The sequence below is a fragment of the Oncorhynchus keta genome, chromosome 31 (assembly GCF_023373465.1).
Source record: "Oncorhynchus keta strain PuntledgeMale-10-30-2019 chromosome 31, Oket_V2, whole genome shotgun sequence".
Classification (NCBI taxonomy): Eukaryota; Metazoa; Chordata; class Actinopteri; order Salmoniformes; family Salmonidae; genus Oncorhynchus; species Oncorhynchus keta.
The window spans coordinates 8,831,599-8,854,487 of record NC_068451.1 but is presented as its reverse complement, the minus strand read 5'-3'; the positions used below and the strand labels follow the sequence as shown (position 1 = coordinate 8,854,487).

General features: G+C 40.2%; 1 protein-coding gene across 1 annotated transcript; it reads left to right on the top strand.

The window, feature by feature from the left end:
• Positions 1-9,302: 9,302 nt before the first annotated feature.
• Positions 9,303-22,635, top strand: LOC118364325 (sialoadhesin-like). The gene is made up of 14 exons (XM_035745783.2): positions 9,303-9,606; positions 9,707-9,967; positions 10,052-10,315; positions 12,056-12,319; positions 14,199-14,459; positions 14,575-14,838; positions 14,944-15,207; positions 15,317-15,586; positions 18,802-19,065; positions 19,175-19,444; positions 21,108-21,434; positions 21,682-21,769; positions 21,924-22,023; positions 22,117-22,635. Exons 2-14 carry the CDS (start codon positions 9,769-9,771, stop codon positions 22,522-22,524), a joined length of 3,243 nt encoding a protein of 1,080 aa, XP_035601676.2. The 5' UTR covers positions 9,303-9,606; positions 9,707-9,768; the 3' UTR covers positions 22,525-22,635.
• Positions 22,636-22,889: the final 254 nt, after the last annotated feature.

The window sequence follows — 22,889 nt, the reverse complement described above, 5'->3', positions numbered from 1 at the left end:
CGACTGATCCATGTAAAAGAAAGAATGAATGGGGCCATGTATGGTGAGATTTTGAGTGAAAACCTCCTTCCATCAGCAAGGGCATTGAAGATGAAACGTGACTGGGTCTTTCAGCATGACAATGATCCCAAACACACCGCCCGGGCAACAAAGGAGTGGCTTCGTAAGAAGCATTTCAAGGTCCTGGAGTGGCCTAGCCAGTCTCCAGATCTCAACCCCATAGAAAATCTTTGGAGGGAGTTGAAAGTCCGTGTTGCCTAGCAACAGCCCCAAAACATCACTGCTTTAGAGGAGATCTGCATGGAGGAATGGGCCAAAATACCAGCAACAGTGTGTGAAAACCTTGTGAAGACTTACATAAAACGTTTGACTTCTGTATTGAGATAAACTTTTGTTATTGACCAAGTACTTATTTTCCACCATAATTTGCAAATAAATTCATTAAAAATCCTACAATATGATGAAAATTACAGGCCTCTCTCATCTTTTTAAGTGGGAGAAGTTGCACAATTGGTGGCTGACTAAATACTTTTTTCCACACTGTATCTAATAGTAGACATATTTTAGGGATGTTCTTTTAAACGTCAAACCAAATATTGAGTTTATTTAAAAAAAACATTGCTTGTTTACCCTTATCACTTCCGATGATTGTTTGCTAGCTCCTAGCATTTGCTAAAGATAGTTGAAGTTTGTAGTGGCTGTTTAATGAAAACCAATTACTGTTTCTCCTGGCCCATAGACTACTTTTAGGTTGATAAACCATCATCAAGTTGTAAAATGCTGAACTTCCCATTGAGGCCATGTTGATAAAACCATGAAGCACCAATCAATAGGAAGAATGCAGGACTTACCATTGTCCTCTTTGACAACCTGTGAGAAAGAAAAAACTATTTACAGCAGTGATACTATGAGTTAATTACTAATTATTGATGTTTCAATATAATGACTGGTGTTTTACAATATTCATAAATTTACTGTCTGAATTTGTACAAACCAACACCAACAGTTATGATGTAAAGGCAAACCATTGCTGGAATAATTATATATTCAGTCAATAGTTTTTAACTTCCTGAAAAAGAACATCACGGTAATCCGTGCTAAAAGGTCACTTTAGAAATATAAAGCCAATATCAAAGAAACCTCTTATGATTTTAATCATTCTCAAAAATAATATTGACTGTTGCACTTTGTGCAAAGAAGACCATTCATGTCAATACTCAAGTTAAAACTGAGATTACTTCAGTTGAGACGGACCTGCAGCTTTCATGTTGTATGGCCTGTGTGTTTGCAACACAAAAATGTTACTGATATACTTTACAGATGGTCTTCGAGTTAGCGGTAAGTGGTAAGGACACTTGACCTACATTTGGACAGAAAAAGGATTGGTGTCTACAGGATCAGTGTCCCCCGCGGGACGGTTGAGCTAACATAGGCTAATATGATTAGCATGAGGTTGTAAGTAACAATAACATTTCCCAGGACATAGACATATCTGATATTGGCAGGAATCTTAAATTCTTGTTAATCTAACTGCACTGTCCAATTTACAGGAGCTAATACAGTGAAAGAATACCATGCTATTGTTTGAGGAGAGTGCACAATTATGAACTTGAAAATGTATTAATAAACCAATTAGGTACATTTGGGCAGTCTTGATGCAACATTTTGAACAGCTATACAATGGTTCATTGGATCAGTCTAAAAATGTGCGCATACACTGATGCTATCCAGTGGCCAAAATCTAAATTGAGCATGGGCTAGAATAATACATTATGGCCTTACTCTTTCTCAGATGTAGTAAAAACAACAATATTTTCTTTAGTGTACACATGCAGCACTTGGTACTGTAGACTTCAGGGAGACTGTGATGCATTTCCAGTAAACTCTACCCACAGGTCCTACATAATCTGCTATAGACTATCCATCTTGATATCATTTTCCATGTATTATCTCATTTCTATTCACTGGGGGGGATGTGTAAGAACTGTCCATCTGCATCCTGTTTAATCAAACCAAAATGAAATTGGCAGAAGTAGTGACCTCATTGCAGTTTCGCATCCCTTTGCACATCAGCATGAAATATGTTTGTTTGGTCAAATATAGCCTTTGGTTACTGCAGTATAGCCTGCAGGGCTGCAGTATAGTGAAATGTTTTAAGTAGAAAGTATTTTTTTAAATATATATAATATTCTGAATGTATTTATGTTGTGATTCAATGTATAGTTGAAACTGAAATGTAGTAAAAAGTACTTCATTGATGTAATTGGTTGATTGTTTTATAGCTATAAACCTCAACAGCCTATCCATCACTAGCATCTGGACCCTACCAGACACATAGTCACCTTAGACCCTTCTCATGAACATTTCAACTTTGTTGAAAGTGCTACATGTATAAATAAAGACAATGAGAGAACCACATGCAGTATCTTTAACCTTTGGTCACATAATGTGAGAAATGTGCTTACTGGCTACATACAGCACATTTTGTTCAGTGTCAATGTAGTGTCAATTACATATTTCTGTTTTCTGTTTCTATTCCCATTTCTGATATCTCTATCTGGATTTCAATAAAAAAAGTATATATATTTACTGAAAAGCAATAATTAATATGCAAACAAATTAGGAGATTCCAAGATTTCTTGGAGATTATATGTGGATTTTGTAATATTAAAAAGAAATGATAAAGATGGAGCTGGGATTTGTAGGCCTGGTTTATGCAGAAATATTGTCTGTTGATATTTAGATATTCAACATATCTATAAAAAGCAAATAGATACTGTTTAATGATGTCAATCAGTGTTAATTCCATCATCTCTGTTGATATAATGTTGCTACCATTTGTTCACATGCTTTTGTAATAAGAATACACACTACTTGGTGAAAATACAATCTAAAATACAACCTGTTCAATTATTTATCGGCTGAACAGCACTGACACTCAATAGCAGTGATCAAGAAAACGAGATGGAAGTTAGTATATGAAAATATACACATTTTGATGGAACATTGTTACAGTTTATCTGAGACCCACGGCCTCAAAATGGCATCCTGCACAGGACCCAAACCAAACAAGAATGTTAAACTTCATCTCCTCAGTCCCAGATGTATCTCTTAGTAGTATTTTTGTATGTCATCATGATTGTTGTGCCATTTGTAGCCTCTGAAACGTTAGAAATCTGTCCACTTGTCTGAGACCACTACACAATCATGTGTTGTGCCAATGCTAAACAAGTGTATTACATATTTTTCATGTCTTCTCTAATATGTGGTGATTATGTAGAAAATAAAGGATATTGAGAATCAAACATTCTGAGCCAGAGCTAAAGGTACAGTAGTTTTATAAGTGTCACAAAAAGACAACACTGGGCTTAAAGAGTTTCCAAACTGAGACGTAGGTCACATTCATATATTGATAGACAGGTTATAGAGATTGTTTCCCTTCCAGATTCTGCATATATGGACAACCAAACATAGCTGTGGGAGGTAGGGGTGCTGAGCAGCGCCCCCTGATAAATCAGAAATCAGTGCACTAAGCCTTCATAACTCCTGTATGAGTGGACAAAAATAGTTGTCAGCAGCGCGGGTAGAACAAAATCTCTTTCCAAGTTAAGCCAGAAAGGACAACCAAACAAATATTAATAAAAGTACGATAGATGTTCTCCATATATTGGAAACCCGCATAATAATTGATGCTTTCAAAGATATTCGTTTTTGATAGCATGATAGTTGGATTGGTCAAGTTGACCAATGTTGCTATTTCAGACAATATATGACTTAATTTCCAATGTAAATACCATTACACAATATTCTCAATGCTTTTGATCCATTTTGATGTGATTTTTATAGAATTTCACAATGTTCTACCGTCAAAGCTGTTTCCAGAAATTCTTTCTACAAACAAAATAAATAAATAAATATTATTTTCATAATCAGAGGGCTATTACAAGTATTTCTCAAGGGTAATAACATTTTTTTCTTCTAATTTGGATCTATGATTGGGTCTCGCAGGGTTAAAGATTTATAATACATACAGCTTTGAAAGTTCCTCATTTTCCAAAGACACAGTCCAGTCAGTCAGTCAGCCACAGTTGCAGTTGAATAGGACATACAAACACAACATACTTCTTATTTGATCCTCCCTACTATTCTATCTGTTGGCAAAAAAAAGGTAAGTTATTTAATAATGTCATAATAAATGTATAGGTGCGAACATTTATTTACGGATCAAAATTGCTACCGTTTTAGTGATTATACTCGGTAACACTTTACATTATGGTGCCCTTATTACTCAAATATATATTTTCGGGGGGTAATTGATTGGAACATTTTACTGTGTAGTTATTCCTGTAAGTACAGTGTAATAGGTGTTGTGATTAGTCATTGTTACACTGTGCTTGCCCTGTACTTACAGCAGTAACCCTAACCCTTACCCTAACCCTAAGTACAGGGTAAGTCCAGTGTAACAATGAATAACTACAATACTTGTTACACTACAGGGACAATTACACAGCAATAAAGGCACTGGAATGTAAAATGAAAATGTTAAAGAGGAATTTACACTGTGTTAGCACCATCAAATCGTATTACAATCTGTGCATATACACCTTCGGGAAGAATATGTTGCATTTGTTTACATTTTGTGACAAGCAAGCATAAAGATATGCAAATGTTCATGTTCTCATCCATTCATAGAATGTTTGGAAATGATGTAGAGTCAGGTATTTGTAAAAAAAAATCTATATAAATACGAGTGGGAAAGTGGCCGTGCGTTTGGGCAATTAATAGACACTTCATTAAGTAAAAACACTGGACACAGACTGCTGCACCATAACCAATCAGAGCTATACGGGCGTGTGCCATTCACTTTGATATTTTACTGCACTGGACTGTGTGTTTACAGGCAGCAGCACAGCACGGCTTTGGTTAAATCATTCTTTTGAAAGCAGTAGCACACAGCAGTAGTCACAAAATAAACCCTATCCCTCCGCAAACAACCCTTTTGGAATCCCGGAACGTCACAGGTGTTCACCCAAATTTGCCAGGACATTGTGTCATGGTCCCCTGGAGGTTTTGTCTAGTTCCCGGTTTGTTCTGGAGATATCCCGAAGGTTTATAGGATGTTTTTAGAAGATTCTGTAATTGTCTCCTGGATATTTTTGTTTAGTTCCCGGCTTGCTCCGGGGACGTCACCTGATGCTTGAAAAAATGTCCTACCCATTTTCAGAACCACGTCTTACTGTCGCCAAGCCCAAAAAAGCCCTGATTGGTGAACCACTGATCCATTCACAGCTCTTTGTCTGTTGGCAAGGTTAGGGATACTCCCACACAGTGCTTGCAGCATACCGTGTTTTCAATTGACATACATTACACACTTTGACATACATGAATACATTGTGTGTACATTTACAGTAATTATTATTCAACCTTTCCTGATCTGAACTCACACCCTCTTGGTTCATGGCATTCCGATCTTTTGGCAACGCCACCATGTCTGACTCAATGACGGATTTCACCTGTATTCCTACACTTAGTACTTCAAAGTAAATCTCAGCTCTGTTAAAAATACACGGAAGGAAAACTGTTATATTCATCTGTAACGTTTTTCCTCCTCTTCTGACGAGGAGTATGAAGGATCGGACCAATGTGCAGCGTGGTAAGTGTTCATGTTATTTATTAGGAACAGAAACACAACAAAATAACAAAGAGAGTGAAACGAAAACGAAACATTTGGGAACCATTCCAGGCCAAAACCAGAAATACAAAACATAGAACGAAAACATAGAATGCCCACCCCAACTCACACCCTGACCAAACTAAAATAGAGACATAAAAAAGGAACTAAGGTCAGGACGTGACATTATCATAGTGAAGTACTAAGCAGAAAAATCAGCAAATCCAGAGGTTACGAGTTCAAATCTCATGGTCCAGATTCACATTTTTTAAATATGGATCAGAATGATCCGGATTCTGTAATCCACTTTTTTTGCAATCCAGGATCAGATTGATCTAGCTGTTTTTGAGCTGTTTTTTTTTCTGTGAATTGAATAGATTTAAATGTTAGAATGTTAGAGTTTTTCAAAATGGAAATGTTTTATTCTGATCCTCCATATAGGGATCCTGATTTGGTAATCCAATCTGACCTTTAATCAGGATTAAAAGTTGTTTATTGCATTTTTCAAAACTCAAAGCTGGTGATTAGGATAGTTTTGATGCCGAAAATCAGGACTACCTTGATCCCATTCTAATCCAGATGAATCCATTTGAAAAACTGTCCCCTGATGACTGGTAAAGCAAATGTCTTGAGAACATTTTACAAATGTCCTAACATGGTCCTCAATGACGTCCCGATAACTTACAGGGAACTCAGCAGCAGAGAGGAGGTCGTTCACTATCTTTACCAAGGCAGTTTCAGTGCTATGCATAGCCCAGAAGCCCGACTGGAGGGGTTCAAAAGTTCATGAGAGACCCTGTGTTGTTGGATTTGTGATGCTACCACCCACTCAAGCACTTTGCATGCATTAGCCTTGTACAAATCATCCTGATCTCGCAAGCTCACATTCTGTTTCGCTTCACGGACCGAGCTCACAATGGTGTGTACGAGGCTATATCATTTGGGCTAATGTGTTGTATGGAACTACAGTTCCACTGTGATGCCTGGACGTTTTGGAATTCTAACCCCTGTTAAACTTTGCGTGTTTGAGCTACAGACTAGACTGCTGGACTATGACTCTCACAAGCCACACAAGAGTTGTTAGAAAGTAAGAAGTTTCCAGGACATAGTGTCTATAATACTGTAATAAGCTAACATAGTTGCTGTCACAAACTCCAAACCCCAGACAGTTTTCACTGACTAGTTAGATATTATTTCCAACTGAGCAAACAGTTACCGGTACTTACAGCATTCTTATAAATACATTTTTCATTAGGTTTTTTACACCAATTTTTTTATTGACATTTGTCAAATCAAGTTCCATTTCCTGTAGTACACGATCAGCTCCGTTGTTGAGGGAGAGGTTGTTGTCCTTGCACCACACTGCCAGGTCTCTGATCCCCAACTAATAGGCTTTCTTGTTGTCGTTGGTGATCAGGCCTACCACCGTTGTGTCGTCGGCAAACGTAATGATGGTGTTGGAGTTGTGCGTAGCCACACAGTCATGGGGGATTAGGGAGTACAGGAGAGGACTAAGCATGCACCCCTGAGGTGCCCATGTGTTGAGGGTCAGCATGGTGGATGTGTTGTTGCCTACCCTCACCACCTAGGGGTGGCCCGTCAGGAAGTCCAGGAACCAGTGACAGAGGGAGTTGTTCAGTTCTGGGGTCCTGAGCTTAGTGATGAGCCTGGAGGGCACTATGGTGTTGAACACTGAGCTGTAGTCAATAAATACAATTGTCATATAGATGTTCCTCTTGTTCAGGTTGGAGAGGGCAATGTGGAGTGCAATAGAGATTGCATCATCTGTGGATCTTTTGGTGCGGTATACAAATTGGAGATGGTCCAGGGCATCTGGGATAATGTTGTTGATGTGAGTCATGACCAGCCTTTGAAAGCATTTCATGGCTACAAAAATGAATGCTACAAGGCAATAGTGACTTAGACAGGTTATTGAAGAGAGCAGGCAAGAGGATTGTCAGGTGTCCGACCCCATAGCAACCACCAACCAACCTATCAGTGGCCTGGTCACAGAGGTCACTGGGAGTTTGGGCAGACAGTTTATGACCCCCTAGTCTCTCTGGCAGCTTCAGGGGATGGGTGGAGTAAGTCTCACAGGCAGGGGAATGTATAACAGCTTTACCACTATACCATGAATAAATGCGACACAGCGGATGTTGACTGTAAAAAAAGAAATCCTTCATTTCACATGCAGAGGTAATACAAGCTAATAACTGTGTTATTCCCCCTGCTCTTCCCTGACAGAGACATGGCTGGCGCTTTAAGATTCCTCCTCAGTGGCTGTCTGCTGCAAGGTGGGTGGCTGTGGGAGTTGGGATCACTGGCCAAGATCAGGGGTGAAAGTAAGGTGGTACGGTCCAGTATGGCGTCCAGGCAAAATAAAGAGTGGAGGTACCGGTAATCATGACCCTATCACCATAATCATTAAAAAATATAATTAAAAAGTAGGCTATTACACTAGTATGTATGGGGTGCCTCTGCATGTCAGAGGCATGAAACATTTGTGAATTTACTTGAAAACGTGTGGTATTGCCTACACTCCAAAATGTGATGTGGCTCGAGTGGATGAAGGTGCTCGGGTACAGCCTGGTAAAGGAGCCATTCGGATTATGAAATCAGATGAAAACCTCATGACGGGTTGTGTTTATGACATAAATAAAGGTAATACATTTTAAAAGTTAAATGACAAATCTTTACGACTAGGCCCACAGAGATCCTATTGAATTAACTGGGATTCTATAACTAATTCTATGATTAGGCCCATGAAAATGCACACATAAGAGGTCCCGTACCGGGAAGGAATTAAACCTTCTTTCACCCCTGGCTAAGATGATATGTGCAGCAGCAATGTGTGGTAATAATAATGAATTAGTTCTTGATACACACTCACACCCTAACAAATGTCCTATGTTGATCGTAAATATAAACATTTGAATAAAGTGTCACCCAGCTGGAAAAATGGACTGGTGCTGATACACAGTACACCTAAAATGCTGTCTTTCTTTAGTTGAATGAGTCAAATCGAACTCTATAAAGACTTGTGCTGTTGTGTGTGTGTGTGTGTTTTTTAGGTGTTCTCTGTGCAGATTGGACAGCCTTGATGCCTCAGAGTATAGAGGCTCTGAAGGGATCATGTGTGCGCATTCCCTGCTCATTTACACTTGGTTCCATAAAGACAGTGGACTATAATCCCTGCCTAAAGACTCACTCATGTAATGCCATTTGGATGAGAGGGGGAACAGATAAGACAAACACAGTAGGCTCCAGTCCATCAGGGAACTTGAACCAGAAAGACTGTACTACAATCCTGGACAACATGCCTACTGGTGACGAGCTTTACTTCAGACTAGAATGTGGCAACTGTGTCAAGTTTAATTTTGGCACACCTGTTCAAATCAATATTGCAGGTAAGACACATAGCTATCCAATCAAACAGAATTACTGACCACACATGATTCAATACACTTTACCTCGACAAAAACGACATGAAATTGTATTTAACGTATTTTTATTTATAGACTTTGTTTTCACTCATCTCATTGAACAATTGATTGATTATCATTGATAGTGGGTTTGTTTGTTCTTTTTTGTTTCATTGAGCTAGTAACGTGTCTTTCTATTCTAGACACTCCCCACACCCACTCTCACCCCAGCTACAGTGGAAGTGAGGGAGGGGACCTCAGTGAGTTTGATTTGCTCTGCCGCAGCCCCATGTCCCTCTCTCCACCCAACTCTGACATGGACCCCCAGTCTGGGTCAAAGTGAGGAGGGACTACAGGAGAATCAGGATAAAACTCAAGTCAAGACCTCTTCTCTGACCTTCACTGCTTCATACCTCCATCATGAACAGAATATCTCCTGCACTGCTCTCTACAAACAACAAGATGGCAAGAATGTCAAATCACCTGAAACTAGTCTGACCGTCGCGGTTCTATGTAAGATCATTTGGACTTTTTTCCCCACCTCATATTAGCATCAGTTGTTTGGTTTTGTTTCAGTCAAACATGAATAACATTGTGTGCACTTTCTCTTAAGTTTCTCCCAAGAACACCTCAGTGTCAGTCAGTCCCTCTGGTTCGGTGTTAGAGGGCAGCTCCATGACTCTGACCTGCAGCGGCAATGCCAACCCAGCAGTGAGCTACACCTGGTACAGAGTCAATGGAGTTCAGGTGACAACAGTGGGGTCTAGCAGAATGCTAACTATCCAGGTGTCTGCAAACAACAGTCAGTTCTACTGTGAAGCCAGAAATGACCATGGAACCGAGAACTCCTCTGTCATTCAACTAGATTTGCCATGTAAGTACTTGCACTATCTCAGTAGCAATGGGTGCTATGGCACTACTAAATTCACTTGTCTCAAACGTTGTCCCTGTTTTTCAGATCCTCCCATGTATACCTCAGTGTTAGTCAGTCCCTCTGGTCCAGTGGTAGAGGGCAGCTCTGTGACTCTGACCTGCAGCAGCAATGCCAACCCTGCAGTGAAGACCTACACCTGGTACAGGGTCAATGGAGTTCAGGTGACATCAATAGGACATGGAGAGAAACATCAGACTCAGGTGTACACAGATCAAAGAAAGTTCTACTGTGAGGCTAAAAATGTCCATGGAACACAAAACGCATCAGTCTTTGAACTGGATGTTATGTGTAAGTATACAATGAAACTATGGATGGGCACGAGTATTTGAGTACTCAGGTACTCGATTCAAGGTTTGTATTTATTTCCTATAATCAAATGCAAGTACTCAAACTGTACAAATGCAACTATTTAGCTGGTTAAATTCATAAGCACTGACATTTCAACTCTAAGATGGATTTGATGTTTAGAGAATACAGTATGTCAAATGCAGTGAAAATATGTTCCGTTTGTTTTTCAGTTGTGTAAAGAATAACCAGCACAACCAGTGCAACTTACATTTATTTTTATGAGAGTACTCAAACACTGATATTTTTTCAAATGCCCATCCATATTGAATACAAGTATTGAATATTTCTTTGCAATCACTTTGTACAGTTGAAGTCGGAAGTTTACATACACCTTAGCCAAATACGTATAAACTCAGTATTTCACATTTGCTGACATTTAATCCTAGTACAAATTCCCAGTCTTAGGTCAGTTAGGATCACCACTTTATTTTAAGAATGTGAAATGTCAGAATAATAGTAGAGAGAATGATTTATTTCAGCCTTTAATTCTTTCATCACATTCCCAGTGGATCAGAAGTTTACATTCACTCAATTAGTATTTGGTAGCATTGCCTTTAAATTGTTTAACTTGGGTCAAACGTTTCGGGTAGCCTTCCACAACCTTCCCAGAATAAGTTGGGTGAATTTTGGCCCATTCCTCCTGACAGAGCTGGTGCAACTGAATCAGGTTTGTAGGCCTCCTTGCTCGCACACGCATTTTCAGTTCTGCTCACAAATTTTCTATAGGATTCAGGTCAGGGCTTTGTGATGGCCACTCCAATACCTTGACTTTGTTGTCTTTAAGCCATTTTAAGCCAAGTATGCTTAGGGTCATTGTCCATTTGGAAGACACATTTGCGACCAAGCTTTAACTTCCTGACTGTTTTCTTGAGATGTTGCTTCAATATATCTACATAATGTTCCTGCCTCATGATGCCATCTATTTTGTGAAGTGCACCAGTACCTCCTGCAGCAAAGCACCCCCACAACATGATGCTGCCACCCCCGTGCTTCACGGTTGGGATGATGTTCTTCGGCTTGCAAGCCTTCCCCCTTTTTCCTCCAAACATAACGATGGTCATTATGTCCAAAAAGTTATATTTTTGGTTCATCAAACCAGAGGACATTTCTCCAAAAATTATGATCTTTGTCCCCATGTGCAGTTGCAAACCGTAGTCTGGCTTTTCTTGGCGGTTTTGGAGCAGTGGCTTCTTCCTTGCTGAGTGGCCTTTCAGGTTATATCGATATAGGACTTGTTTTACTGTGGATATAGATACTTTTGCACCAGCATCTTCACATGGTCCTTTGCTGTTGTTCTGGGATTGATTTGCACTTTTCTCACCAAAGTATCTTAATCTCTAGAAGACAGAACGCGTCTCCTTCCTGAGCAGTATGATGGCTGCGTGGTCCCATGGTGTTTATCCTTGCATACTATTGTTTGTACAGATGAACGTGGTACCTTCAGGCATTTGGAAATTGCTCCCAAGGATGAACCAGACATGTGGAGATCTAGAATTTGTTTTCTGATTTATTTTGATTTTCTCATGAAGTCAAGCAAAGAGACACTGAGTTTAAAGGTAGGCCTTGAAATACACCCACAGGTAATGACTACAACCTAAGTGTATGTAAACTTCTGACTTCAACTGTATATATATATATATATATATATATATATATACATATTAGTATTTTTTTTGTTAGACTCCCCAAAGAACACTTCAGTGTCAGTCAGTCCCTCTGGTTCAATGATAGAGGGCAGCTCTGTGACTCTGACCTGCAACAGCAATGCCAACCCAGCAGTGAAGACCTACACCTGGTACACAATCAGGGGAGGTCGGGAGACACCAGTGAAGAATATGCCAGATCTAACTGTCCAGGTGTTGACAGATAACAGCATGTTCTACTGTGAGGCCAAAAATGACCATGGAATCCAGAAATCATCTGCCTTTCAACTAGATATGATGTGTAAGTACACAATAAAATAAATGTGTATAATATTTTTGAGCTATACACACAAAAACAATTGTTCTATATAGTACCAAATAAGGGTTATTTGGCTTGTAACCATAGCGGATCCTTTTCTGGTATATATATATATATATATATATATATATATATATATATATATATATTTATATATATATTTATACACAAAAATAAGCTTCTATAAATAACCATGCTCATAAGGTTCTAAATGGAACCTCTGTGGTGATAAACATAACCATTTCCTAAGGGTCTATAAAGAATCATTAATAAAAGGTTCTGAAGAACACCAAAACAGAGTTCCGCTATGGTTACAAGCCTTTTGGGGGCTATATAGAACCCTTTTTCATAGAACCCTTTTTATATAGAATCTTTATGGACAATAGTTTTATAAAGATACTTCCTCGGTCTCAAAGGTTCTTTGTAGATCTTTTTGAAGAACCATACAGGGTTCATTATTTTGTTTAACCATATCACATTGTTAAAGGTCCAATGCAGCCATTATTATCTCGATATCATATCATTTCTGAGTAGCAATTAAGTACCTAACTGGGATTGTTTTAAATAAAAACGTGTCAAAAAGAAACAAAAATATCTTCTTAGTAGAACAATTTCTCTGTCACCAAGCAGGCCAAAATTCCATCCCACCAAAACTGGCGGAAATTTCAGACCATTCAGACCGTTAAAAGGGCGTTATCATACGTTTTTACAATTTCACAGTATTATTCCAACCCCATGGTGTGGAAATAGAATCTGAGTGTACAAAACATTAAGAACACCTGCTCTTTCCATCACATTGACTGACCAGGTGATTCCAGGTGAAAGCTATGATCCCGTATTGATGTCACTTGTTAAATCCACTTCAATCAGTGTAGATGAAGGGGAGGAGACAGATTAAAGAAGTATCTCTAAGCCTTGAGACAATTGACACATGGATTGTGTATGTGCACCATTCAAAGGGTTATTGGGCAAGACAAAATATTTTTGTGCCTTTGAACAGGGTATGGTAGTAGGTGCCAGGCGCACAGGTTTGTGTCAAGATCTGTAACCCTGCTGTGTTTTTCACGCTCAACAGTTTCCTGTGTGTATCAAGAATTGTCCACCAACCAAAGGACATCCAGCCATCTTGTCAGAACTGTGGGACACTTTTGACACCTTATAGAGTCCATGCCCCGACGAATTGAGGCTGTTCTGAGGGCAAAAGGAGACGGGGACGGGGGGTGCAACTCAATAATAAGAAGGTGTTCCTAACGTTTGATATAATACATTTATATGAAACACAGGAATACCTATGTTTGACAGCACTGGGCTTTTAAAATTCTTTAGGTGTCATAATTGTGTTAATTGACAAGTTGAATCAGGTGTGCCAGCTCTAGAACAGCTGGAGACATCTGAGGAGAGAATTATTCTCAGTTGACGGAAGGCCATTACAGGAGTATTTCACAAGACACTGTGACTGACCGTAGTCATGATGATGATGAAATAGCATAACACAAAAAAGATCAGATAAACTGGAATGACACTCTCACTCGTGGTTGCTGTTTGGGGTTTTAGGCTGGGTTTCTGTACAGCACTTTGAGATATCAGCTGATGTACGAAGGGCTATATAAATAAATTTGATTTGATTTTGATTTGATTTGATTTGAGCTGTGAGCAAACCCTTACATTTTAATTATCACTAAGAGAGGAAAGAACCCTTTTCAGAAATGCAAAGAATCAATGAGGAGCTCAAAGGGTTCTTGGAGCCATCACCCTTCCAAAATAACCCTGGAGGAACCCTATTTTCTAAGTGTGTAGCCAGTATCATAACACACACTATGTTTACTTATTTCATTCAGTATCTGTTGTTTCTTTCCCCCAGACCCTCCCAAGAACACCTCCGTGTCAGTCAGTCCCTCTGGTCCAGTGGTAGAGGGCAGCTCTGTGACTCTGACCTGCAGCAGCAATGCCAACCCAGCGGGGACCTACACCTGGTACAGAGTCATTGGAGATCAGGTGACATCAATAGGACATGGAAACAAACATCAGACCCAGGTGTACACAGATCACAGACAGTTTTACTGTGGTGCCACAAATGACCATGGCACTAAGAACTCAACAGTCATCGAACTGGATGTATGGTGTACGTATAATTCTGGAACTATTGTTTGTACTCAATTTTAGTTGTGAGGATAGCACCAAGTTTTAAAACATTTTTTTTTAAAGCCTTTTCACTGTTTTTACACCTCTCTCTTCAGATCCTCCCAAGAACACCTCAGTGTCAGTCAGTCCCTCTGGTTCAGTGTTAGAGGGCAGCTCTGTGAGTCTGACCTGCAGCAGCAATGCCAACCCAGCAGTGAAAAACTACACCTGGTACAGAGTCAATGGAGACCATGTGACACAAATTGCTAATGAAAGAGAGTTAAAAACGGAAGCATCTATAGACAACCACCAGTTCTACTGTGAGGCCAGGAATGACCATGGTACAAAGAACTCATCAATCATTCTACTGAATGTGCTATGTAAGTACAACATTACAAACATACTGGAGCCTCAAGTAATAACTTATTAAACAAATCAAAAAACAGGTAGAACATTTTAATTGCATATTCTTTGTTGTTTTTCAGACCCACCAAAAAACACCTCAGTGTCAGTCAGTCCCTCTAGTTCAGCAATAGAGGGCAGCTCTGTGACTCTGACCTGCAGCAGCAATGCCAACCCACCAGTGGGGAGCTACACCTGGTACAGAGTCAATCAAGAACAGGTCACAGAAGTGGGATCTAGCAGAATGCTAACTATCAAGGTACCCGCAGACAACAGCCAGTTCTATTGTGAGACCAGAAATCGTCTTGGATCCCAGAACTCATCTGTCACTCAACTAGATGGGATGTGTAAGTGCAAAATAAAAACAAACGTACACAATAGTTTAGCACTATGGCTAGTGTCATAACACACTCTAAACTACCTGTTTCCATACAATATGTTTGTTCACTTCTTCAGATCCTGCCAAGAACACCTCATTGTCGATCAGTCCCTCTGGTTCAGTGGTAGAGGGCAGCTCTGTGACTCTGACCTGCAACAGCAATGCCAACCCAGCAGTGAAGACCTACACCTGGTACAGAGTCAATGGGAGGGAGGGAGTCATTGTAGGATCTGGACAGAGCTTCACCTTCAATAAGATTGCTATCAGTGATAGTGGGCGGTACTATTGCGAAGCAGAGAACAAGCATGGGGTGGACAACTCAACAACTACTAACATAGATGTGACATGTAAGTTGTTACACTTCCATATCCTGTGAACATACTTTAAAGGGGCAGTGCAGTCAAAAACGTGATAAAAAATATATATACAGTGCCTTGCGAAAGTATTCGGCCCCCTTGAACTTTGCGACCTTTTGCCACATTTCAGGCTTCAAACATAAAGATATAAAACTGTATTTTTTTTGTGAAGAATCAACAACAAGTGGGACACAATCATGAAGTGGAACGACATTTATTGGATATTTCAAACTTTTTTAACAAATAAAAAACTGAAAAATTGGGCGTGCAAAATTATTCAGCCCCTTTACTTTCAGTGCAGCAAACTCTCTCCAGAAGTTCAGTGAGGATCTCTGAATGATCCAATGTTGACCTAAATGACTAATGATGATAAATACAATCCACCTGTGTGTTATCAAGTCTCCGTATAAATGCACCTGCACTGTGATAGTCTCAGAGGTCCGTTAAAAGCGCAGAGAGCATCATGAAGAACAAGGAACACACCAGGCAGGTCCGAGATACTGTTGTGAAGAAGTTTAAAGCCGGATTTGGATACAAAAAGATTTCCCAAGCTTTAAACATCCCAAGGAGCACTGTGCAAGCGATAATGTTGAAATGGAAGGAGTATCAGACCACTGCAAATCTACCAAGACCTGGCTGTCCCTCTAAACTTTCAGCTCATACAAGGAGAAGACTGATCAGAGATGCAGCCAAGAGGCCCATGATCACTCTGGATGAACTGCAGAGATCTACAGCTGAGGTGGGAGACTCTGTCCATAGGACAACAATCAGTCGTATATTGCACAAATCTGGCCTTTATGGAAGAGTGGCAAGAAGAAAGCCATTTCTTAAAGATATCCATAAAAAGTGTTGTTTAAAGTTTGACACAAGCCACCTGGGAGACACAAACATGTGGAAGAAGGTGCTCTGGTCAGATGAAACCAAAATTGAACTTTTTGGCAACAATGCAAAACGTTATGTTTGGTGTAAAAGCAACACAGCTCATCACCCTGAACACAATCCCCACTGTCAAACATGGTGGTGGCAGCATCATGGTTTGGGCCTGCTTTTCTTCAGCAGGGACAGGGAAGATGGTTAAAATTGATGGGAAGATGGATGGAGCCAAATACAGGACCATTCTGGTAGAAAACCTGATGGAGTCTGCAAAAGACCTGAGACTGGGATGGAGATTTGTCTTCCAACAAGACAATGATCCAAAACATAAAGCAAAATCTACAATGGAATGGTTCAAAAATACACATATCCAGGTGTTAGAATGGCCAAGTCAAAGTCCAGACCTGAATCCAATCGAGAATCTGTGGAATTAACTGAAAACTGCAGTTCACAAATGCTCTCCATCCAACCTCACTGAGCTCGAGCTGTTTTGCAAGGAGGAATGGGAAAAGATTTCAGTCTCTCGATGTGCAAAACTGATAGAGACATACCCCAAGCGACTTACAGCTGTAATCGCAGCAAAAGGTGGCGCTACAAAGTAATAACTTAAGGGGGCTGAATAATTTTGCACGCCCAATTTTCAGTTTTTGATTTGTTAAAAAAGTTTGAAATATCCAATAAATGTCGTTCCACTTCATGATTGTGTCCCACTTGTTGTTGATTCTTCACAAAAAAATACAGTTTTATATCTTTATGTTTGAAGCCTGAAATGTGGCAAAAGGTCGCAAGGTTCAAGGGGGCCGAATACTTTCGCAAGGCACTGTATTTCCAAGCACTGAGGTCATACTAACACTCTGAAATTGTGGAAACGATGCCCTTTTTGTGTAAGTGCTTAAAAAAAAATGCCTGGAATTTCAGCCTAATCATGTGGGATGGAGTTTTTGGCCCACAGCATGTCATCACATTCTGATCTAATTATTCTGACCAATGACCAGTCATCTTTTATTTGTATACAGTATGTATCCTCCTACTTTTAAGTGGTAAGTGGGGTAGGCTCTAGAGAGTCTGGACCAGGGGTTCCCAAACTTTTTCACTCAGGCCCCCTTCCAGCATTGGGAAATATCTCTCCCCCCGTGCGCACACAAAACGTCTATTTCTATGGGCACAAGCACGGTTCATGATACAAACTGTTCACACCACTCTTGTTGATGGAGTGAACATTTTGCAGGTTTAAAGCTTATGTCCTGCAATTCTACACATTCTGTCATCGCGTGCAAGAGAACATTTTGCAGTTTTAAAGCAACGTTTATTGCAAGTCTATACATTTTGCCATGTCTAATGTGTATTAATGTGATATTTGAGCGTCACAAACATTACAACAAAATCTATGAGCTAAAAAACCTAGCTTAAAAAAAAAAGACGCTGACATGGGCTACTTGATTTGGACATTTCTGACAAGTTACAAATAGCTCTCCAAGTTATGAAATGACTGACATGACAAGAAGAAAACTGATGGTTCACTACCAAATTACGAAAATGCACCTTGTGCATTCTATTATTACAACTTCCAAGTGTAAGTTGAAAGCCGGACTGAGTTCCTTTAAACGCGTTGCATGACTTATTAAACATTATACAACTGGTGGGTCTAATCCTGAATGCTGATTGGTTAAAACCACATTCCAGTCGGTGTCTATTCCATAAGTTACCACCAGCTAAATCGATTACATTAAAATGCCTATTTACTCTGTTCCATCTGACTGCACAATCCACTGTCTCATCAGCCCAGCCAGGCACTTTATACACTTGATCTTCACTATCTTCACTACATTCCCTCACATTTCTTTAAGACTAACATTTAGTTTTCAACAGAGGACATTTGTATAAACCTTGCTGTCTATCTCTCTGACATTTGCAGCATTGTTTCAATATTAAAATTAGATCTCCAGATGTCCCATAGTAATGACTTCGTCGGGATGAGACAGACAGGCAGGCAGCTTTTCTCAGCCAGTCAAAATCATGAACCCTAGATTTGTGTCGGGACTATGTCTTGCGGAAGGATGAAATAGTATTAATAAATAGATCAAAATAATGGTTTTAATTAAAATATCTAAATCATTATTTGAATATGTTGGTGTCCCATTGTATAAAAGTGATAATGCCCTCGAATGCCAGTGTTTGAAGGATATATTGGTACAGTTTGCCTGCCCTCAACTTCGTCTCGGCCCTAACAACACCGTGCCAATTTATCCTCCAAACACCGGCTTCTCTGGCGTTATCACTTAATCGAACAACAGATATAACATTTCACTGCATCATTTGTTTTGGTTTTTCAGACCCACCAAAGAACACCTCAGTATCAGTCAGTCCCTCTGGTTCAGTGTTAGAGGGCAGCTCTGTGACTCTGACCTGCAGCAGCAATGCCAACCCACCAGTGGGGAGCTACACCTGGTACAGAGTCAATCAAGAACAGGTCACAGAAGTGGGATCTAGCAGAATGCTAACTATCAAGGTACCAGCAGACAACAGCCAGTTCTATTGTGAGACCAGAAATCGTCTGGGATCCCAGAACTCATCTGTCACTCAACTAGATGGGATGTGTAAGTGCAAAATAAAAACAAACGTACACAATAGTTTAGCACTATGGCTAGTGTCATAACACACTCTAAACTACCTGTTTCCATAAAATATGCTTCTTCACTTCTTCAGATCCTGCCAAGAACACCTCATTGTCGGTCAGTCCCTCTGGTTCAGTGGTAGAGGGCAGCTCTGTGACTCTGACCTGCAACAGCAATGCCAACCCAGCAGTGAAGACCTACACCTGGTACAGAGTCAATGGGAGGGAGGGAGTCATTGTAGGATCTGGACAGAGCTTCACCTTCAATAAGATTGCTATCAGTGATAGTGGGCGGTACTATTGCGAAGCAGAGAACAAGCATGGGGTGGACAACTCAACAACTACTAACATAGATGTGACATGTAAGTTGTTACACTTCCATATCCTGTGAACATACTTTAAAGGGGCAGTGCAGTCAAAAACGTGATAAAAATATATATATATGCAAAAAAATATAGAAATATATACCACTGTTCAAGTTTGGGGTCACTTAGAAATATCCTGGTTTTTGAAGGAAAGCAACTTTTTTGCCCGTTAAAATAACATCAAATTGATCAGAAATACAGTGTAGACATTGTTAATGTTGTAAATGGCTATTGTAGCTGGAAACAGCTGATTTTTTAATGAAATATCTACATAGGCGTACAGAGGTCCATTATCAGCAACCATCACTCCTGTGTGCCAATGGCACGTTGTGTTACCTAATCCAATGATTATGATTTTAAAAGGCAAATTGATCATTAGAAAACCCTTTTGCAAGCATGTTAGCACAGCTGAAAACAAGGACATTTCTAAGTAACCCCAAACGTTTGAACGGTAGTGTATATGTTTTGCATTTCAGCATGTTCAGGTGGGATGGAGTTTTTGGCCCACAGCATGACATCACAATCTGATCTGATTATTCTCACCAATGACTAGTCATCTTTTATTTGCATGTGTATCCTCCTACTTTTAAGTCTAGACGCGGGGTTCCCAAACTTTTTCACTAAGGAGAAAGCTACCTGCCCGAATGCATAGTGCCAACTGTAAAGTTTGGTGGAGGAGAAATAATGGTCTGGGGCAGTTTTTCATGGTTCGGGCTAGGCCTCTTAGTTCCAGTGAATGGAAAGCTTAACACTACAGCATACAATGACATTTTAGACGATTCTCTGCTTCCAACTTTGTGCAAACAGTTTGGGGAAGGCCCTTTCCTGTTTCATCATGACAATGCCCCATGCATAAAGTGAGGTCTAAATGGTTTGTCAAGATTGGTATGGAAGAACTTGACTGGCCTGCACATAGCCTTGACCTCAACCCCATCGAACACCTTTGTGATCAATTGGAATGCCACTGCGAGCCAGGCCTAATTGCCCAACAGCAGTGCCCGACCTCACTAAGGCTCTTATGGCTGAATGGAAGGAAGTCCCCGCAGCAATGTTCCAACATCTAGTGGAAAGCCTTTACAGATTTTTTAATGAGATGTCCACTTGAGCCAGCTATTTGCTGTTTCAAGTGGGGACTCTTCCGGCTGAGGAATAAGTTTCACACAGACCAATGTGCTAAATTCACCCCTCAAACTTACTCAACAGCAACCCCAGCTTTGAGCTGAGCTCAACTGTAGATCTGAGTCACTAGGAACTACTGTAAAGGACGTAACACTGCTTGCCACCTGATTTGGCTCACACCAAGCCTGATGTCAATACAGTTTTCTGTTCCTAAAACTAGAATCTGTTATGAACAGAGTGCAGTAAGTTTTGTAGATGTGACCCTTTGTCAAAGTTTCTAAAAGTTGTGTTGACCACAATGGCAAATTGAGTTATTGCACACGCAACGCACACTTCACAGCGAAGGTGTTCCCTAACGGAAATATGCAAATACATGCTAGAACCCACCAATAGGATCTCGCTAGCTCTTGCTTGGCTCTGCCCACCTCCTTGCTCATTCTGCCCACTATGCTTAATTTTCCCATTGAAAACGACACAGAACTATCTCGGGTTAGTTATAAATATTTTTGACTTAACTGTCTTCCTCCTCTGTTGTCTATAGTTGCTCCAAAGATTCTGCCCTCCTCTCGCTGCATCAGAACTGCTGATCAGATCAACTGTACCTGTGAGAGTCATGGGAACCCCTCTCCCAAAGTGGAGTGGCGATTGGCTGGACAGCCTGTCAATCATTTTACTAACACTGTCGTCAGAGAGTCAATGGGCAGCACAAGCCTGAGAAGCTCCCTCACCACCCACCAATCACAGGAGGAGGATACGCCCCCTCTGGTCTGCCTCAGCACCAACTCTGTAGGATCTTCCAGCCTCCAGTTCTGTATTCAATGCCTGGGGAGTCACCAGGGGCTGGGCAAAAGCGTTGAAGTTCTTGAGGGTAAGTGCTTTATGATATCAAATGCCATACATACACGTTGTGCAGCATTTGGTGTTTTTCTGCAGTAAAAGCGATTTGGATCTGGTCAAAACATAATTGTATAGTATAGGTACTTTGAAATACACAAACCAGTCATCATCATTCATAAGGGGTTTGGATACCAAAATTGACTGGATTAATGATCTTGATAACCTTGATAACAACTTTTGTAAGTCTATCGATGAAAGTTTTTTCTGTTCTCCCCTAGGCCAAGTTTCCTTGCCGATCTTCATCACTGCAATATTTGTTTCGGCATTAATGACAGCACTGATATGTGCTTTACTGTATCTCCGAAGGTAAGGTCATCACTCTTTAAATGTTCCGGAAATACTGCACATATTTTTGTCTTTATACTTTTTGTGCTTTACATTAACTTAGTTCCTGACTCTGAAGTCAACACTTATTTATAGCTATCTGATTTGACCAGTTTTGTGTATGATGATTTCACAGGGTTTGGTATCCTTGTTTTACGGTACTCAGAGGTCATTACAAATATTACGACAGTGATGTGGGGATGAACCTAGTTCCGACCAGTGGTGAGAGGACACAGGTAAGCATCATCAGATTCATCCTGGAAATATATTGATCATGAAATTACAACAAAAAAATGATGTTAAGTGTCTATAAATGTATGTTATTGCAGGATCCTCCTGCGCCAGAAGAAGACATATACGCCAACAGCATGATACCGAGTCAGGCCAGGAGACAGGGACGCAAGGAAGACCTAGAGGCCCCCAATCTGGGTCCCAAACCCCTGCCTTCCTCCAAAGCCATCTCTGAGACCGACCGAACCAGCCTGCCCAATCTTATCGCTGACACTGCTACAAATCCAGGAGAAGGCACTGCAAAGAAGGAGGGGGAGGATGTGTTTTATTCCAGTGTGATTTGGAAGAAGAAGAAGTGGATGAAGAAGAAGAATGAGGGGTCCGTGGATGGGGGAAGGGAGGCGTCTAGCGGTTCCTATCTGGAGGAGGAAAGGTGTGTGCTGGGAAATGTAGGCAGACACAGAAAAAGTAAGGTACTGGAGATGGATCACCTGCAGTTTCTCTAGTTTTTCATGAATATAATGTTGGTCTATTGTACTTTCACAGAGATATATTGCTCTTACTGAAAGTATAACGCTGTCTTTTTCACCACAAAACAAATAAAAACATGAAATGTCCACCTCATTGTTCTTTATTGTAACCTAATGTAATTGTTCACAGCATTATGATGACCTACGTTCTGTATAACCTTTAATGTTTTCAAGGTATTTAAAACTCTTAAACTTACTCTAATATCATTGAATGTACCAATAGTATTTAGAAAAAAAATACAAAGATGTGTTTGAAAGCTAACAATAGAACAAACTCTTGGCCAATTGGAAAGTAGGCTCAGACAAACTCAGTGAGTTTCCTGTTTGAAAAGAACAAAGGG

Bases quoted from the DNA above. Each gene is read 5' to 3' on its own strand.
- LOC118364325 (XM_035745783.2), top strand. From the start codon at position 9,769: ATGACTCTGACCTGCAGCGGCAATGCCAACCCAGCAGTGAGCTACACC. The intron at 10,316-12,055 runs GTAAGTATACAA...TTTTTTTGTTAG, and splicing joins CTTTGAACTGGATGTTATGT to ACTCCCCAAAGAACACTTCA. The intron at 19,445-21,107 runs GTAAGTTGTTAC...TGTTGTCTATAG, and splicing joins TACTAACATAGATGTGACAT to TTGCTCCAAAGATTCTGCCC.